Source organism: Falco punctatus (genome assembly GCF_963210335.1).
Source record: "Falco punctatus genome assembly, chromosome: 2".
NCBI lineage: Eukaryota > Metazoa > Chordata > Aves > Falconiformes > Falconidae > Falco > Falco punctatus.
Genome location: NC_137581.1, coordinates 375,350 through 394,147, shown reverse-complemented (window position 1 = coordinate 394,147; position 18,798 = coordinate 375,350). Strand labels below are relative to the sequence as shown.

Sequence of the window (18,798 nt, the reverse complement as noted above, 5' to 3'; positions counted from 1 at the left end):
GGAAGCTGCGCACACAGGCTGTCCAGGAAAATGTGAACAGGCTGAGGAAGATTGTGCCCAAACCAATGGGTTGAAAAGGAGAGGGTGGTTGGTCTGCAAAAGGCTGCTGCGAACCAGGTCACTGGATGAGCAATATTTTGGGAATGTTGTTGGGGCTGATGATGAGACCAACAGTGCAGAAGGGATGATGCACACAGCTTTGGGCAGGCTGAGACACACAAGGTTTGCCAGGAGTGGAGATGCAGTGGCAGCCAGGACTGTGGCATGCAGGAGGTGATGGAGAGCCAGAGTTAGGCAGCTGCCAGTAGAGAGGCAGAATTTGGTAGCAAGATGAAGAGAAACTATCTGGTCTCAGCACTGTCCCAAAATACCTTTCTTTTCCCTGTGATACTTGACTTTTACCCAGGGCTTATGGCTTTGCCCAAACAACTCCATAGGCATGTACAGGAATATTAAATTTCCCATGGTGTCCATAGTAATTATTTCACTTAAAGAAGCAACACCACTAAACACAATTACAAATTTTAAAATATCTTTATTCTGTAGGGGGTTTTTATTTGCTTTTGTTGTTTGTTTGTCTGGTTTTTGTAGTTGAAAGCACTGAACTTCAGCAAAGTAGACTTGGTAAAACTGAAACAGCGGTATCTCTTGAGAAAAACATCTAGAAGAATATTTTTCAGGAAGCCATGTAGTTCATTAAAGATGCAATACAAAAAAACATTTTTTTTTCAAACCACATTAATAGAATTAATAAGCAAGAAGGGCACCAAAAGTCATCATGCACAAATCATCACCTTTGCAGTGATCCCTAGCATGAGAAAAAAACACGGGTGTTTGAGCTTGGTCAAACCATTAGATTTACAGAAAGAAATAGCAAGAGCATATAAAGAAAAAACAGAAAGGAAGGGAAAGGCAAAAAGCAATTTGCTTTTAGTTAGACACATAGATTAATGTAAAAGTTACTTTGTTATTCAAATGCTAGCGAAGCATATTGAAAGACGAATGCTATAAACATGCATGAGGGTTTTTTTAATATAAACTATTTTCCCCTGAAATAATTTCAGGGGAAATCAGCAGCAGCAGCAAAGGGAAAAATCAGAGGAAGCCGTGGGTGGGGGTGTGAGGTGGGGGTTAAAAAGTTAAGAAAACAGATGGCTGTAAATTACAAGGGCACCTAAGGCCAGGGTGACATTCCACTTAAGAGTACTTAGAGAGAAGGCAGGAGCAGTCCAAAGGCTGTCAGCAGGTATCTTTGAGAATGAACAGAAGATAAATAAGAATGAAAACTAGACTGGAAGCAGGTAACCCCAGGGCCTGACTTTAGAAAGGTGGGAAAGGGTAAAGAAGTGATAGGGAATTAGAAGCCAGTCAGATTCACATTTATTTCCTGAAAAATGTCCTTAAAAGGACCAAATATTTTTGGAACACGCATGGCATATCAAGGAAATAAGCAGCAGTGGCTGTGAATTTCTTAGGAACAAATTGTGACAAAGCAATCTAATTTTTCCTTTAGATGGGGTAACATGCCTTGCTGACAGGGAAGAAACAGAAAATTAAATCTGCCTTGACTGTAATTATGCTTTTGACACATTTCATATAACATATTCAGAAACAAGAAAAGGGAGAATGATCTAAATGAAACTACCATAAAGTGAAGGCAAAACTCATTGAAAAAGGGTTTTTTTTGAAGAAAAGTTATCAATTATTCATTGTCAAAGATGAAGCAAGCAGGAATTTGAAGGAAGCTGTCTTATTTCTGCAGTTACTCACTGTTTTCATTAATAAGCTTTTAAGGAAACAGCAGTTTCTTTGGGTCTGAATGTAGTTGTTGTCATGTCATTCTGGGGATGTAGATCTGATCTTGTTTAAAAGATCTGGCGTTTAATCAGTGTATTCTGTGTGAATGTACCAGATTGACATCTTTTATTATTCTGCCTATTTAAAATTTTCCGTGTAACTCCAGCATCCCTTGGGTAACTGGCTGGGGAGACTGCTTATTGATTTGTCAGAGAGAACACTGCAGAAGGACTGAAAGTACAATGGGGAGAAGGATGACATTCAGAACTGTCCTGACATGTCAGACATGAAACTAGAAATGCAATTCACACCATTGGGCAGGTAGGGTATCCCGGTTTCAGCTAGGATGGACTTATTTATCTTAGGAGCGAGTGCAGTGCTGTGTTTTGGCTTTGATGTGAGACTTTCAGTTCCTCAGGCCTTGTTAGTGAAAAGGCTGGAGGGGCACAAGGAATTGGGAGGGGACACAGCCAGGACAGCTGACCCAAACTAGGCCAAGAGGCATTCCGTACCATGGGACGTCATGCCTGGTATATCTACCTGGGGGGCTGGCCGGGGCAGGCAGGTCATTGCTCGGGGCCTGGCTGGGCATCAGTCAGCAGGCAGCGACCAGTTGTGTTGGGCACCACACGTTCCTTTCTCCCCTTCCCTCTGCATGTTATTCTTTCCCCCTTCCCCTTTTCATTGTAACTGTTATTGTCATAATTGTTATTACTGTTCACTCATTTTTTTTTCTATTTCACTTCATTAAATTGTTCTTAACTCAACCCTTGAGTTCTACATTCCTTTGCAACTCTCCTCCCCATCCCTTGGGGTAAGGGGGGAGTGAGTGAGAGTGGGGAGTGAGCAAGTGGCTGCGTGGTACCTAATTAACAGCCAGGGTTAATTAATTAAACAATTACATTACAGCCTCTAATCAGTCCCCAGTAGCTGGGCAGGGCATCCAGTATTGAACGTTTTCACTGGGGCTGGTGTCTGCTCAGAGGTGTCTTCAAATTAGCAGAAAGGCTCACAGGAAGGATGTTTCACTGCATTCACTGTAAAATTGGCAAAATTTTGGAAAATTTGCCCATTTTCACTGGCAAAATTTCACCAGAGCTACAGGGAACATGGTTAAAGGCTTTAAATGAGAGCTTAGCTTAGCCGCACTCTGCGTGAGGAACCTTGTTGTCTTTGGCGGTTTAAAATAGGTGGCTCCTTTTGCTTTCAGAAATCATGAACATCTGAGAATTGCACCAATGGCATCTCCAATAAACGTTGTCATTAGCTGGAGCGACGGCATGTGGCGTTGGTCTGGTGTGAGGACAGAAATCCTCCGTTGTCGCCACTCCACAGACAGGCACAAGTATTTTTGGTGGTGCCTCAAAAGCAGCCCTGTGCTGCTAGTGAGGGCCCTGGGTGCTTGCTGTTCAGGTCCCCCAGTACGGGCAGCAAGAGGCTGGAGCAGACCAGGAGCCCTTCCCACCTGTGTCAGGGCACAGGGATGGACCTCAGGGCAGAGCTGGGGGGCAGCGACCAGCCACAGCCTGCGTTCAAGCCACCGAGAGATGACCCAGGTTGTTAGGGGTGAGCTGATTTTGTTCTGATCCCACGTAGGGACACAGAAAAAAACCAAAAAAACTTCTCATATACAGCTCAGTCAACGAAGCTGTAGAACTTGGTAAGAGAAATTAATGCATCAGCCTGGTTTTAATGGAAAATAGATCATGGCCAATTAACTTCTGGTAGGAGTTTTCTTTAGCAATTGCCTAACAGTCCCATATTGCAATTACATTTTTAATGAGAATGTTACTGCAATTGAGAGCGTATCAGCAAATCACAGAGTAAGTACACTACAAAGTGAATAGATTTCAAAACATATCTGTTAATTGATTTAAAGTATTAAATAGTTCCAAACTAAGGGTCTGTCCAGATCCTAAAAGAAGCCATGCTGCTGGGTGAAGGTTACCAGGAATCTGAAATCACCCACGACAAAAGTTGTGTATTTTCCCCAGGCAGACAACTTGTCTCCTCCACCAAGATCAAGCTCCTGAAACCCACTGCTGCGTTGCACCCTTGTGAGGAGATCCGGGGAAGTCGCAGCCCTGGGCTCTTGGCGTCCCAGTCTTTGGGTGCAGCAGGGCGGCTCTACAGAGCGTGCATGGCAGGGTGAGAGCATCACAGGTGGAAACGCCCCAAAGTGCTTTGAAAACCTGGTGCGGGTTCAGGGGAAACCTGCAGAAGTGGGTTGGAATGGAAATCGTCTTGGAGTTGGAGCTGAGGAGCCAGACTGCTTAGCTTAAACATGAGGCAGCTGAAAACAGGATGATTCTTCGTGTTTGTACACGGGGAGAGCATACCTGGCACTGCAGTCGCGTGCCTTCACCTGGAAAATAAGGAAAAGCGGATTGTGAGAAACTGAAGATGGGGAAATCAAAAGACTGTTGGAAAAGTTTCCCTCAGGGGCAGCCTCTTGTCACACAAACTATTTTAACTCTGCTTCCAGCCCGCAAGCCAAGACTCCCTCTGGCTCAGCCCGGGCACAAGACCCACGAGCTGCTCCTGGGGGCTGCCTGGCATCCGTGTACACCCCCCCACACACACACACTCCCTGGAAGCAGCGTGTGACGGGCTGAAAATGGCCTCAGAGGGATCCTTCCCCAGCAGCTGGAGGATCACAACATTTCCTTCACCCAGATATGATCACAGCAAAGGTACTCGTGGTTTTCAAACTCATGGACTCAGCCTGCTGGCTCACATCTTCAAGGCAGCATCCCCTCAGGGAGACTGAACTGGTACTTAATAAAACCAAGCAGACAGGAAAACAGATGTCGAAGCCACAAAGATAAGGACAAGGTGTTTTGCCCACATGGAGACAAAGCCAGAGACAATGTCTTGGAGCTGTCTCACATCTCACTGCACACTGCAAGGACTTCCAGGTACGCCTTCAGAAACCCCAATGACACAGAAGGCCAGGGCTCGGTTCCTGCGGCTGCCTCGTTCCTGCCAGACCTGGGGAATTGGATCTGCACGGGACAGGGGTGGCTCATCTCTGCCCTCCCGATATGACCATCCTGCCTAGCATCCCTGCAAGAGGGGTGCGATGGAGACGCTCTCACCAGCCTGACCTCATCTCCTCTGCTAAGTCAAGCAGCTGCCGTGCAGGAGCATCCAGCCAGCTTAGGTGGGGAGTAAATGGCACAAACACTGTCCCCAAAACACTTGTTCCCTTCCCTGTCATGCACACGGGGAACGTTGTGAGCCAGAGCTCTCTGCTGCTCTGCTTTGTTACCAGACATGTCCCTAATCCTTTCCATCTTTTCAGAAACAGCTTTGAGATATTTGCAAATAATAAACTGTTTCCCTGCAGCCCGGAGGGAGGCCAGCGCTCAGCCTGACAGCTCATGCAGACGGCATGGAAAAAAAAACACACGCCCCCACCTAGGACCGGCAGGGATTTATAAAACCATGCAAAATTTATTCCGAGGTTCCCCGTTTAATGGAGGCACATCTGCTGCCTGCCGGCGTGAGCCTGATCGGGGGCTGCGAGAGCATTTTGCCGTGGCATTTTGGAAAGGGGGAGTGAAGAACATTTTATATTTAGCAGTTGTTATTTACGAATTAGGAAAATAAATGCTTCTGTGCCGGCTCCGCCGGCTGCGTGTCGAGCAGGTGTGGTTGGCAACGCGTTTGCAAGCTCTGGAGGGGGAAGAGGCGAAGACAGGAGATGCCGCCAACATAGACAAAGGGCTGAGTATTGCTCAGAAGTACCCAAGGGATGCTGGAGGCTGGATTAATTGAACTGAGATTAAATTTAACTGTATGTGGAACAAGGCCATGCTCTGCAGACTTAAAAAAGAGGCTTTTTGGTATATCAGGATCTTGTCTGCTAGGAGCTAGAGGTGTGCAATACAGCTGCAAAAGGAGGGCAACAGTTTCTCCAGGGTGCCTAGCGCAAAAGATCTTGTACTCGCTGAAGGCAAGCATTGGAGCTGTTGCAGAGGGCAATGGCAGGACTTTACCTGCAATTTCAGCATCCCAGGTACCAGAGGATAACCCAAGCCCCAGTGGGATCACAGAAAGCCTGCCAAAATAGTGGGGGAAATCAGCAGCCAACTCTAGAAGCAGTGATGTGCTGCTTAGCCGGTTTTGCTGTCTATAGCTACGGTGGGGGGCTGGAGGCTGCAAGGATCTGGTCAAGGGTGATGGACCTGAGGCCACCACGGTGGCTGCATGGGTGGTGAATATCTGGGCTGGGCAGGCAGCATCAGCCAGTGCAGGAGGGCATTCCCAAGGGGTTCCCAGCAGTGCCAGCTGGCATGCCTTCGGTCTGGAGGAGATGTGGGTGCAGCTGGACACTCCCACGGCACGAGGGCCTGGAGCAGGAGGGAAGAATTGCCCACGCTGAGCCAATTCCACACCAGGATCCCATCTAGGATGAAGGCAGCAAACACTTCCCAACATGGCTGGACCTCACCACAGCTCCCTCGGAGCACAGTGCCCATTGCCAGCAGCTCTGGCTGAAGGGAAATCCTCATCTGCCCACCATGTTTCCTGAATAAAGACACAAGAGGCAACAGAATATTGAAATCTGGAAGCTTCTTTTGGAGGCCAGTAATGAATGGTGCATTGTGTCAGGCACCGGTGAAAGCCAAAAGCATAAATAATTAAAAAGGGAGTAGCAAGCCCAACTGATGGCTCGCAAATGGCGTGTTCGGTGTTCAGCCACCAGTTCTGGCAGATGTAGATTATTGACAAGGAATAGCTGGGAGAATACACTTTTTTGTCTCACCTTCTTTTAGAATCTTCACTAAATATCTGTAGGCAATTATATTCATAGAAAAATGTATATATTTTTTCAGCCGTACCTTACGTGGCCACCCAAAAGACACAGCAGAAGCACGGCAGTCATCCCAGCACGTGGATGGTAAGAGAGAGCAGCCAAGGAAGAGAGAGGAGGAAAAAGTAGAGAGAGGGTGAGGGCTCTGGCTGAGGCGAGACAAGGAGAAGGCAGCAGAGGGACTGGCATGAAGAGTGTGTTGGTATGGGATGGTAAAAGACCTTGTTGCAGCTTGATAGTTTGGAGAGTGCTGTGACGATCCCTGCCCATCCAGCGTCAATGTCACCCCGCAGGATTGCTGTGGGTGGCAGATGCTGACGCGTGCCCCTCCTCATGCCATGAGAGTTAAGACCAGTAGGAACAGGAGATCTTCTTACTCAGCCACCGCTGTGCTGAGCCGGGGGTCTCTCTGCAGTATTTCAGTCCCTGAGCGGCTGCTCCTGATGTCTGGGCCCACTGGCACCGGCTGGCTGCAGCTGGGCATTGGCTGCGGGCCATGTCGGGCAGCCTCGCCCGTGGTCCACGCACCCCACCGCGGATGGAGCTGCCAGGTTTCTGAGATCCAGGTCTACTGAGCCAGGAGGAAAAACTTTTCCTGAGCTGAAAGCAGCCAGCACAGCCTGTAGGGGCCCCTCCAAAGGGACACTGGGCCAGCATGTTTGTTTCCTCCCTCTGGTGGTCTGTCCCCTGCTACAGGCCAGCCATCCCAAATTCTGCAGGGGCAGGGAGAAGAACCCCAAAGGTGTCTGTCCTCTCACAAGCCGAGCCCCACCTTGTACTGCAGAGCGCTGGGTCGGGCTACAGGACAAGGGGAGCTTCGACAGGTTTTAAAGCAAGAAAGCCCAAAAGAGGAGAAGAAAAAAAAAAAGAAGAGAATAACCATAAATGCCAAGAACTGTTATTGTGAAGACATCACCATGGTGAAACAACTTTTTAACCCTAAGGATCATGAACTATGGCTAGCATGCTGCCAGCTAACAAGTACAAACATCACTCCATAGCACTGTGATATTTATTGTTAGCAATAATAGTATTAAAGATCCACATTAGGTCTTTATCCACTGAACAGATTCATACTCACACACATTGCAATTGTTTTGCCCAGGAATGTGTCGGCTCTCAAAATCACAGCCGAAGCCGTCCTGCCCAGGCATCTCCTAGACGTGCCATTAGCCACCATCAGAGTGACGGGAAACTGCCTGGAAGTTGTGGCAGACTTGGGCCAGTAAATCTCCCACTGGTGGGAGTACTGGGTAGCCCATGGCACACACACACACATGCGTGCACGCATCCCCCGTTTGCTTCTTTGGGTCTTTCCTGGTGCTTCAGGTGATGACCAGAGCCTGGAGACGTCTCCGTCTGTGATTCCCCATCTGCAGTGGTTGAGCGAGGGTTTCCTCCTGCCAGGGAGAAAAAGCGACTCTCAGAAAACTTCTTGGTGAAACCTCAAATCTTTCACAGCTCAACCCAAAATCGTGTTGGCTGCCACCCCCTCCCTGCCCTAGCTGAGAAAGGGACTCGCATGCTCCTCTAGGCTCCCAGGACCGGGGTGTGGATAGGCAAGTGCTGGGGGCTCTTTTGGGGGCGTGCCATGCTGCCGTGACCCCACGTCCTCCTCTAGACCCAGCAGAAGACAGCCATCCGCCCAGTCCCATGGTGGCTCCATCCTGGCTCAGCCTGGATGTGCATCTGCAGGGGAGGGCACGGACATCCGTTACTCATCACCATGGGCCTTCTGGGCTCAGGGACGAGCTGGCATCCCCAGGGCAAGGGAGGCAGCTGGGAGGGGACCGACCTGTCGGGGATTTTGATGCCCAAGCGGAACATCTCTGCCTGGAAGGCTGTCATGTCCCGGCACAGAGGGCACCAAAAGCGGTGCAGGCCCGAGCGCAGCGCCTGGCCCTACGGCAGAGGTGGCATCGGCATCAGCAGTGGCGGGAGGGACCCGTTCGCTCCCCAGAGCTGGGTGATGGGGTGACCACTGGGCTGACCATGTCAGGGACCGGGGCGATGGCGCCTACCTGGATGCAGCGGCGGTGGAACCAGGCACTGGTGCAGCCGGGGCAGACCATGGTGGTATAACAGGGCCGCCCCGCCACCTCGTCCCGGCAGATTAGGCAGAGGGTCTGGTCCCGCTGCATCGCCCTCACTCGCTGCACCGGCCGGTGTCTCCAGCAGAAGGACCTGCGGGATGGAGGTGGCACTTCATCCGCAGCCCTCATCCTCATCCTCTTCCTCCTCCACTGCCACACAGCGGGCCCAGCGGGGCAGCCACACTCACCTCTACTCTTCAAAGAACTGGGAGACGCAGCCCCGCTTGCTGCCACAGGGCAAGTGGAACGTCCGGCGGCAGCGCCAGCCGCAGCAGGAGATGGAGGCTCCCAGTAGCTGGCAGATGCAGCACCTCTGGGAACGGCACGGAGGTGGATGGCGTCAGCACCGCATGTCCCTGGGGATCCCGCTTTGCCCCTCACCCGTGCCACGTTTTGGGGGGCCACCAGGCCAAGGACACCGGGCCACTGATAAAGCAACCGCTCCTCTCCAAGTGCCCAACTCCCACAGAAATGGGTCGTTTTGAATCACGGAGGACCTGGCGGTTGCTTGCAGCCGGCTGCCAGAGCATCCCTAGAGGTTGCTGGCCCGTGCAGTGTGGCACGTGAGGCATGGGCACAGCGCTGGGGGCACGTGCCCCCTGGCCTCACCTGCTGTGCCGCCCGCTTCATCGCCCGCCTGCGCCGCGGAGACTTGAGAAAGCCGTAGAAGCCATGTTGATCGGCCCCTCTCTGTCTGAGCCTGCTGGCGTGGTGCTGCAAGAGGGGAACAGAGGGCATGTGCCAGGGGCTGCCGGCGGTGTGGGGCTGGGAACTCAAGGCTGTCGGGGAGCGGGGGATTTCGAGCCCCGGGGACTCACCAGGCACTTCCCGTGGACACAGAGCTCACGCTTTTGGCGCAGCTCCCCAGCGACGTCCGGGCCGCAGTCTGCCCGCTGGCACAGCCCGCACACTGCCAGGGGACAACGGCACCGTAGCGTCACCCCCTGTGCTGCACCCCACTAAGGCCGCGAGTGGATGGGGAGAGGCCGGAGGACATTGTGGCCTCTGCTTCCAGAGGTGGGCATTGGCCAGAAGCCCCTCTGGCAGGTCCCAGGGGGATGCTCTGCACTCACCGTCCACCCTGGGGACCTGACACAGCCTTCTGGGCTGGGGGGGGGGGGGCAGAGGAGGGTCTGGCCCCCTCCTCTGGCCATGCTGTGGCACACTGGGCCGCAGGGGACAGGGGCCTGTAGCAGCTCCCTGACCTGAGCTCCATCAGCGCAGCTGGAGCAAAGGGGATGGCTGGCCGTGGGGACGTCGGGACAGTCAGCGACCACCCTGATCTGCCAGCACCCCTGGCAAACACACCACTGAGCTGGGGGCCTTTGGGTGTGACTATTTATAGGTCGGCATCTGCCTGCACAGCGTCCAAGATGTGCTCCTTGATTTCCCTGTAGAGCTGCTCCAGAGCTGCGTACCCACCAGGGATGCTTTTGAGGTTGTTCATGGCCAAGTCATGGTTCCTTATGATTGCTCATATTATGGCAGGACTGCTGAGGCCCTCTACTCTTTCTCTGATACTATGTGAATTAGTGAGAAAGTAAGCAGTCACAGGATTTTCTTAAGCCAGCTGCCACATCTGAAGGTTGGACTTGACGAGGTCCCCAACAAGATCGGTCTTGTCAAGGATGTTCTGCCCAAAGATGCTCTGCAGCATCTCCCTTACCAAGCTGTGCACAGACACATCTTGTTCTGGAATGCTACTCCTCAAGTCCAACATGTCTGTTGAGTCCAGGCCTAAGAGATGTACACCTGCACCCCAAGGTGGAACCTTAGCAAAAATGCATTGTTGTTGATGGTGTTCGGATCCAGGCATGAACTGAGGGTCCTAGGCAAGAGGTTCTCCATGGTCTGGGCCACTATTTTCTGCCTGAAGGTCAACAGCTTAGACAAGTTATGATGGATCAAGCATGGGCTTGGCAGGTCAGGTATGCTTCCCTAGTTGAGTAAGTTGGAATTACTGTGGCTGGGAGGTTGCAACAGGGTGGTCGTTCTTCATTGATCTTCCAGGCTATCCTGTGGTCTCTTTGGGGACCTGATGACCGTGTGCATGCTGAATCCACTGTGAACTCCTTGCTAGCTCAAAATGTCTTCATCCTTGAGGACTTTCCCAGCAAATACCAGGAGCAGTAGATCAAGGAGTGTTTTGAAATGTTTGGCAACTTCTTCCTTAAACTCCTGGATGGTGCTGCTCTGAGCTACCTCAAACAGCTCCTTCTGCCTGAGGGCCTTCACAGTCACTTTGATGATATTTGAGGAATCCATGGTGACAACAGATCGATGAGTCTCCATTGCCTCTTTGCTTTCAGACATGGTGGCTCTCAGACCAGGACTGTGTTTCGGTCTGCTGAAATGCGGAGGTGCTGGCGGAAGGTGGGCAGCAACAGGGGTCAATGGCTGCCACTGGAAAAAGGGGGATGGCTGCTGCCCCTGTTATGGTGATAGCTGCCAGGAGGGAGCAGTGACACAGGGACAAAGACTGCCTCTCCCCCCAGTACAGACCAAATGCACGTACCAGCCAGGTATTTTACAGTTGCTCTGCTTGCTCACCACCTGAGCAATCCCACCATGTTCTTTGTCCCACTGTGGCCTTGTCGCATGCCGCCCCAAGACCAGAGTGAGGTTCTGCTTGTATTCTCAGGAACAGAATTAAGACTCAAAATGGAGTCAAGACCCAAGGAACTTTATTTGCCCGACAACAGGTTTGCAAATGCAAAGCAGAGAGAGCGTAAGAAAGACAGGAAGGAAGGAAAGAAAGAGGAAAGAATGCAAACATTCACAGCGACAGCTACCACCCTGGAGCTGCAGCATCCCAACAGTCTGATTTGTTTTCAAGCCCGGTGAGGGAACATTCGGTCTGATGTCCGTTGGTTCCATTCTTTTGTAGGGTTGTCACGAGCTGTTCTGCTTAACCACACCTTCCACCCGGCAGTGGTGTGCATGTCCAATACCATCAGGTGGTCCTCAGGGGTCTCCAGGCCCCTTGATCCCCACAACCCAGGGTCTGGGCACATGCACAGGAGTTTGGTTCAGTTTCTCAGGATTATCTCCTCCCGTTGCTCCCTGGTGTCAGTCGATGGGTTTCCTGCCTTTACCATGTTGAGATAAACCTCTGTTGTGGCAGTGGTGTTGGCTTCCTGCCATAACAATGTTGACAGAAACCTCTGCTGTGGTGATGGTGTGAGTTTCCTGCAATAGCAATGTTGAGACAAACATCTGCTCTGGTGGTGGTGGTTCTCACCGACACAGTCTCTTACAGGCCTCCTGCCCACATAGAATTACCATGCAGCCATCCCTGTGCTGTGACATCATGGCTGATGTCAGAGTGATGAGAGCAATGGCCTGGAGACAGTGCACCTCCCCTGGAGCTGAGCTCAGGCTTCCTCGCCCCCATGGTCCCCAGTCAACTAAGTCCCTGAGGCACCGGCAGGACAATGACATGGGAAAATCCAGACTCAGGGGACTCCAGGACCATTTCCACTGGAGATGACCACTGCACCCAGCTGCTTGCAGGCTGACATCACCATCCCACCAGTTTCAACAGCACCCACATTTAATCCCATGTTCAGAAAACAGAAACACTCCAGCACCATTAACAGAACAAATCTCTCCTTCACCCAGCTAAGAAAGCTGGTGTTTGTTTCAAATCAAAGCCAAAATGAAGTAAATTTTTCTTAGAATCCCATCTTTTATTTCTTGTTTGTATGATGCTTGGAGAAAAGTTTTCACAGTCCCCAGGTGGGTGCTCAAGTCCTTCATCTGCAAAATTCAAAGACTAACCTTCATGGATTCAAGATACAAATCCAGGTGCATACCAGAACAACAGGTTAATTTGTTTAGCCTCTTTTTCATAGCTTTCAAGTTATTTGATGTTGACATTAATTTTCTAAATTACAAAAGTTTTCTTTTAATCAAAAGTCTTCTGATCCATTTGCAGAGTGCTTATGTCATATCTGCTAATCATGCAGCACAGTAACTCCCCGAAGAACATGGTATGTTTCTGTTTCCAGACAGCATGCCGAGAGAAGAGCACTTCCAAAGCCCCAGCATTCTTGTCTGCTATAACAAAGAGCTCCTCTGTAATTACGAGTTTAGATAGAATGCGTTGACACGCACACCCGTGCCGGGACACCAGTAACAAATTACCCCCTCCTCTCATGATTCATCCCTCCATCACTGCCACCGACAACCTCTCTCCCTGCTGCGTGCAGCAGTGGTAGCACAGGGCACCCGTCCCTCTGTGTGGTGACCCCACAGCCCTCTCGTTGTCACTGGCTCCAGTTCACTAAGAAGTGATGGGAAAACAGTGCTAAATATAGCGATGGTGCGTTTGATCACTGTTTTCTCTGTTGGTTGATTGTCAGAGCACGGAAGTAAGAAACGGGAATGGTCCTCCTGCTCTCTTGTGGACATCAGTAAGAGCCAGGGAAAACTGACACCTTGGAGTCAACACTGCCATGAGATCTCACAGGCATACTGCAACAAGCAGAGATCCTTTATCACGTGTACTGCACCCCAATGCCAAGGCACGGGGCACCTGCTGAGGGGACCCAGCTCTGAGCAGCATGTGCTCTTCAGGGCTGGGTGGTGCTCACCTGCCATCAGGAGCACAGGGTGTCAGGGCTCTCCCAGGCACGAAAAACCCATCCTGCCTCACCGGCACATGTATCCTCCTTTTTGCAACACAGCTCCGTGTTAAAAAGGGGCTTACTCACCTCACCCCCGCTGCACTACCTGGAGCAACCTCTAACAGGTGAGAAATTCCTTCTGATTTGCAGCCTATATTTATTTTTGATGCCTGTATTAACGTGTGCCTAGGGAGTGCGTCTCCTCTAACGGAGTCAGGACATAAATCAACCTGCAACAAAAATTCTGATGGAATTTCCCAACCACTCTAACACTTCTCTCCCCACTAAGGAGGGTCATTACCCTGACTAGCTCCGGTTCTTCTTGGAATTTGGCTTCTGGAGCTTGTGAGGATTGGAGACTGTCCCAGGAACTGCACGCAGCATTACAGTATGTTTAGATGCTGTTGTTCTGACACACCACAATCACACACACCATTTTCTTAGGAAGATGAAGTTTGGGCCTGCTGGGAAAGTAGGTATTTGTGTCTCACTAGAGACACTTGGTTGCAGGAGGCAAAACCTTTCCAAGACAGTGTTGCACATTTCTTGTTGTCATGTGATCCACATGTCATGTTCTTATTTTAGCACATACTGCTAAATCTGAAAGCTTTGGTGTGCATCGAGTGGCAGTGTTGATGGCACATGCCACCCAAGGTAGGACACTTCACTGCAGCACTAACTTCCACTGGCTCCCTGCTCTGGCAGCTGTATCCTGAAATGCATGCCCAGCACTGAGCTCCCTGAGGTGCCAGTGGGGTCTGGGCATCAGCAAAAACATCTCGTTAGCAACAAACATCTGGAAAGGACTCTACTGGGGTGAAAGCTTTCAAGCTGGTTATTTGTAGCCACAGGGAAGTTGTCTGGTACCTCGGCAGCCTCACCAGGCTACTCGCCGCTGCCCATGCACACAGCAGGGAGACATTGAAAGGAGGAACTGTTTCCCTCTGGCCTGGCTGCATCTCCCTTTTCTGACACCCTGGGAGGTGTTGATGACAACCCGCAGGTTCAGCCCCAGCCCCAGGACCATCGACCTCCTGCACTTCCACCAGGCAAGAAAGCAGCTCATTTCTCTCTGCAGCTGTGATCCCACCTCATCCCCTCTTTCTGACTTGCTCTGGCCCATCACTCAGCTCTCAGCAATTCTTTAAAAAGAGCAGAGGTAGTGCTTTCTCATAGGGACGGCTTTTTAGAGGGGGCAAGAGAACAGGACACACAGAGCACTGAGAGAGTTTGCCTGAGCAGAGAGTAACACTTCTGAGCCAAAGGTACAGCTGGGATGCCTGATCTGATGCCTCTGAAGCAACCCTTCCTCCGTTATAAACCTATCCTACTGAAAAATAAATCTTCAGGTGGTTTGGGGGAATAGTTTTTAACCTATGTGTTTACTCTAAGTATGGTCCAATAGTATAGTTAAGAGATGCCATGCATGCTAACATGCAACACTGGCTTTTATTTGTGTTACGCCTTTTGAAGACTTTGTCAATACCATCATTTTTAATAAGAAAGCAATTCCTAAAGTGAACTCCATCACACCCCCGTGGTTCAGAAGAACAAGCTCATGACATGTCTTTTCACCTGACTCCACAGATAACAGCCAAGATGTAGATTTATTGTCAAGCTACAGTGAATGCTGCCTGCCTCCACCTTGCAGAGGACTTCCCACAAGTGACCTGGGGTAGGTTCTCATTTCTTTGATCACTGTCCTTCCACTGCCAATTAGAGATCCTAACTTTTGTCTTTGTCTTACATGTTCTACAGCCTGTTGGGGAAAGTGATGTTGGGTGTTCTGCATTTGGCTGTGACAGCAGAAGACAGACATGTTGCCTGCCACAGTGTAAAGAAAGCATTTGGGGTGGGAGGCTTAGAGTCCCACCAAGGTGTTCATCACTTTCTGACAATGACACCTCACCCTTACTCTTGAAGCAAATGACTGTTGGGGGAGATGAACACTTTCACAACCTTCTCTTTTATCTGTTTTGTTCTCACGCCATACACAATGGGGTTCAGCAGTGGAGGGAAGAGCACATACAGGTTGGCCAGTAGAATGTGGACATGGTGGGGGATTCCCCGACCAAAGCGGTGTGTTAAAACAGTGAAAAAAGCAGGAATATAGAAAAGTAATGTGACACAGACGTGACAGCCACAGGTACTGAGAGCCTTGTGATGGGCACTTCTGGAGGGGAGTCTGAATAATGCCAGAAGAATTAAAACATAGGAGACAGCAATGAGTACAACATCTACCACTATTGCTGCAAAAGGTACCGCAAGGCCATACAAGATATTGATGGAGATGTCAGCACAGGCCAGCCGGGCGATACCCATGTGCTCGCAATAGGTGTGTGGGATGATATTGTGCCCACAGAACGGCAGCCTTTTCAAAAGAAATATACATGGAAAAATGACACAGAAACTTCTCAGCAAAGCCACCAGCCCAGTTTTGATGACAGCTGAGTGGGTCAGCACTGCTGGGTACCGCAGCGGGTAACAGATGGCAACAAACCGGTCAAACGCCATGGCCAGCAAGATCACCAACTCTGCTGAGAAGCTAAAATGAAGGAAGAACATCTGGGTCAGGCAAGCGCCAAAGGAAATTTCCCCAGTGTTGAACCAGAACAGAGCCAGCATCCTGGGCACAGTTGTGGTCGACAGCATCAAGTCAGTGATGGCCAGCATGGACAGAAAGAGGTACATGGGCTGGTGCAGGCTATGTTCTGTCCTTATGACAAACAACACAACACCATTTCCCAGCAGGGCTGCCAGATACATGGAGCAGAATGGGATCGAGATCCAGATGTGCAGCTTCTCCATGCCTGGGATGCCAGCCAGTATGAATGTTGCTGGCGTCAAGCTGGTAAGGTTGAGTGGTGGCATGTTTCACCTGAAAGCAAAGGCAGAAGACACTGCAGAACATTATTTTAGAAACTTAAGCCCTTCCATCACTATCAAATGTCTTGTATCACCATCCCTGCTCTGCTAATAGCCACAGCCAGATGTAAGATCCCGCATTATGAAGCCCTGTGGTCTGCAATGTACTATACACGGTCAGCATGTACTTATACTTCTATTATGTGTAAACGGCAATGTCCAAATTTTCTCTTCACTTGATTTTAACACACTGTAAGTGTATTTTCCTCCCAAGGACTCCTACACAGAGCAGAGTAAATGGAGATGGAATCAGCCCTTATTGCACTAATACCTTAAACTGATGCTCTGTAAGTCCAGAGCAGAAGGAAGAAGTCAGGCAACAAGAGAGGAAAGGTCAAGTGTTTGCAGGGATGCACAAGATGTACTCGGGCATCGGGAACTGTGGAAGGGACATCTGGGAGTTTAAAGATAACTGGGCTCACTCTAGATTAGAGAACAAAATTAGCTCTAGGTTTCAAGTTGGCTGCCCTTGTTCCTTCTGTATTTCCAAATGTCCCTCCCTTTCTTTCTGGTTCTGGAACCCAGTTCAGCTGGCTTTGCACCTATTTTTCAGTGCAAATCTAGCAGAAATAAAATTTAACCAGGCACTTTGAAAGAGCTTTGTGTCAGGGGAAAACCTGTGTGAGAAGGATTTCACCCAGCAGACAAAGAAACGGATGCACTGCTGCCCTGGAGAGGTCTAAAGAGGCTGGATCAGACCCAGACTCACACCACTTAAAATGTGATCTTCTCAGCAGCTTCTGCATTAAACAGTCAGCTCTTCAGTATCACAACTCAAAATAGGAATTACTTATAAAGCAACTGAGAGAAGAAAGTGATGCTCCTTGCACTTTAAAAGAAAACCTGTGAGGTTGCTGCATACAAAAATACTGCCTCCATGTGTGACAAGGTAATTGTATTTTAAACAAGATTTGATTCCCTGTTCACACTCAGTGAGAGACACGTTTCATGTCTAAAATATGCTGAACTGAGAAAGGCCAAGGAGCCTGCTCCATAGAAGCAAAACATGACAGTGAACTGTCTTTAAAAATAAAATGAGTCAAAGTAATACCTATCTAATTATGTAAGTTATTTAAAACAATTCAGTATAAATATTGCATGAAATAAAAATATATGTGATGTATTAACTGAAAAAATAGTACTAATGCTGAAAGCATATGTATTCTGTTCTGCATTACTAAAAGCTGGTCACCTCTTGCAAAATGCTGATGTTAAACTGCAAATAAACAAGGATCCAAGGCACCTGCAGATGTGAATCTCCGTGCAACCAGGAGCTCTGCAACAGAGGAGCATTAAACCCCCTTCTCCTCCATAATCTAATCACCACTGTAAAACTGTACTGATACAGATACAGCTCTAAGGGTGCAGCTCCTACAGATACCCCAAGCAGTCCCTTGGATTCTTCTTTCCTAAAATCTTGTCATCCTAATTTAAACTAAAAGCTATAACACACACACACACACAAGAAAAAAAAATATCACATTCCTACAGAGATGCCTAAGGATTACAGAAAACTCTGCAGAAGTCTGCTGACATCGCTGGGAAGGCTGTAGCTGCCTGCACCTCTGGTTTGCCTTACATGTCCCTGGCACCCAGCACAAGGGATGTGGTCACAGATGCAGCTTGCCGGGGCTGCGGACCAGGAGGGGATGGAGCCCTCCTGGCTGCCATCCATGGGGGAAACCTAACCTGCAAGTAAGCAGCCTTCAGGAGAGAGGTTAGGGAAACAAAAACGGGGCAGAACAGAAAGGTTTCATTGGTGATTCTTCGTCTCCCAACAAGAAAATGAAAATAATAGAAGTATTTCTCTTGCACAGCCTGAGCATGTCGGCAGCTCTCCCACAGGAGTGAGACTGGGATGCTGCAGCTGACCCAGGCAAGCTGCAAGCACCGGCTGGAGCGGTCCACGCTGGAGTTGCCTCCCTGTACATCACCGTGTGTGTGGTTTGTTCCTTGCTCGTGCTGCTCCACCATCCTTAACTCAGCAGCCCCAGCCCTGAAAAACACATCCTCTCTATCAGAGAGTGGCTGTTCTCACAGGCAAGGCTTTTCACACGGTTATCGTTAACAGGGAATTTGACATCTCTGTGCCAGACTCCCAACACCCTTGAGATCTGTCTGGTCCCTGGTTTCACAATGCAAACAGTTCACCAAACCCCTGACCTTACGAGGAACGAGGAACTCCAGGCAGAGGCGGCAGTGCCGGAGCAGGGATGATGGGGGCACTTGTACCTCTCCGCAGGATGCCAGGGGTCGGGGGAAGTACTGTGCCCTGCTCAGCAGCTCCGTAAGAGCCCTCCAGCTGCAGAGACGTGCCCTGGGATGTCCCCTGCCCGCTCCTCCATCCCTGCCTTTGCACCACACACATTATAAGCATGTCGCTCTCTGCAGACACGCTCGCAGGTCCCTAGTGTGTGTCTCCATGTCTGCCCTGCCTCCCTTCCCTCCAAATGCACAATTTTACCTACGCTGCTTTGCATCTCCTCCCCTCGGGGCCATGGTTGGACTGACTTGGTGTAGCTGTAGGTTGTGTCAA

The 18,798-nt window shown here is 50.0% G+C and overlaps 1 protein-coding gene across 1 annotated transcript; it reads right to left on the bottom strand.

Annotated features, from left to right (window-relative positions):
- Positions 1-9,980: 9,980 nt before the first annotated feature.
- LOC308058712 (olfactory receptor 52B2-like) lies at positions 9,981-16,220 on the bottom strand. The gene has a single exon (XM_080374973.1). It carries the CDS (start codon positions 16,206-16,208, stop codon positions 15,249-15,251), a length of 960 nt encoding a protein of 319 aa, XP_080231099.1. The 5' UTR covers positions 16,209-16,220; the 3' UTR covers positions 9,981-15,248.
- Positions 16,221-18,798: the final 2,578 nt, after the last annotated feature.

Coding starts and splice junctions, on each gene's coding strand:
- LOC308058712 (XM_080374973.1), bottom strand. CDS start 16,208: ATGCCACCACTCAACCTTACCAGCTTGACGCCAGCAACATTCATACTG.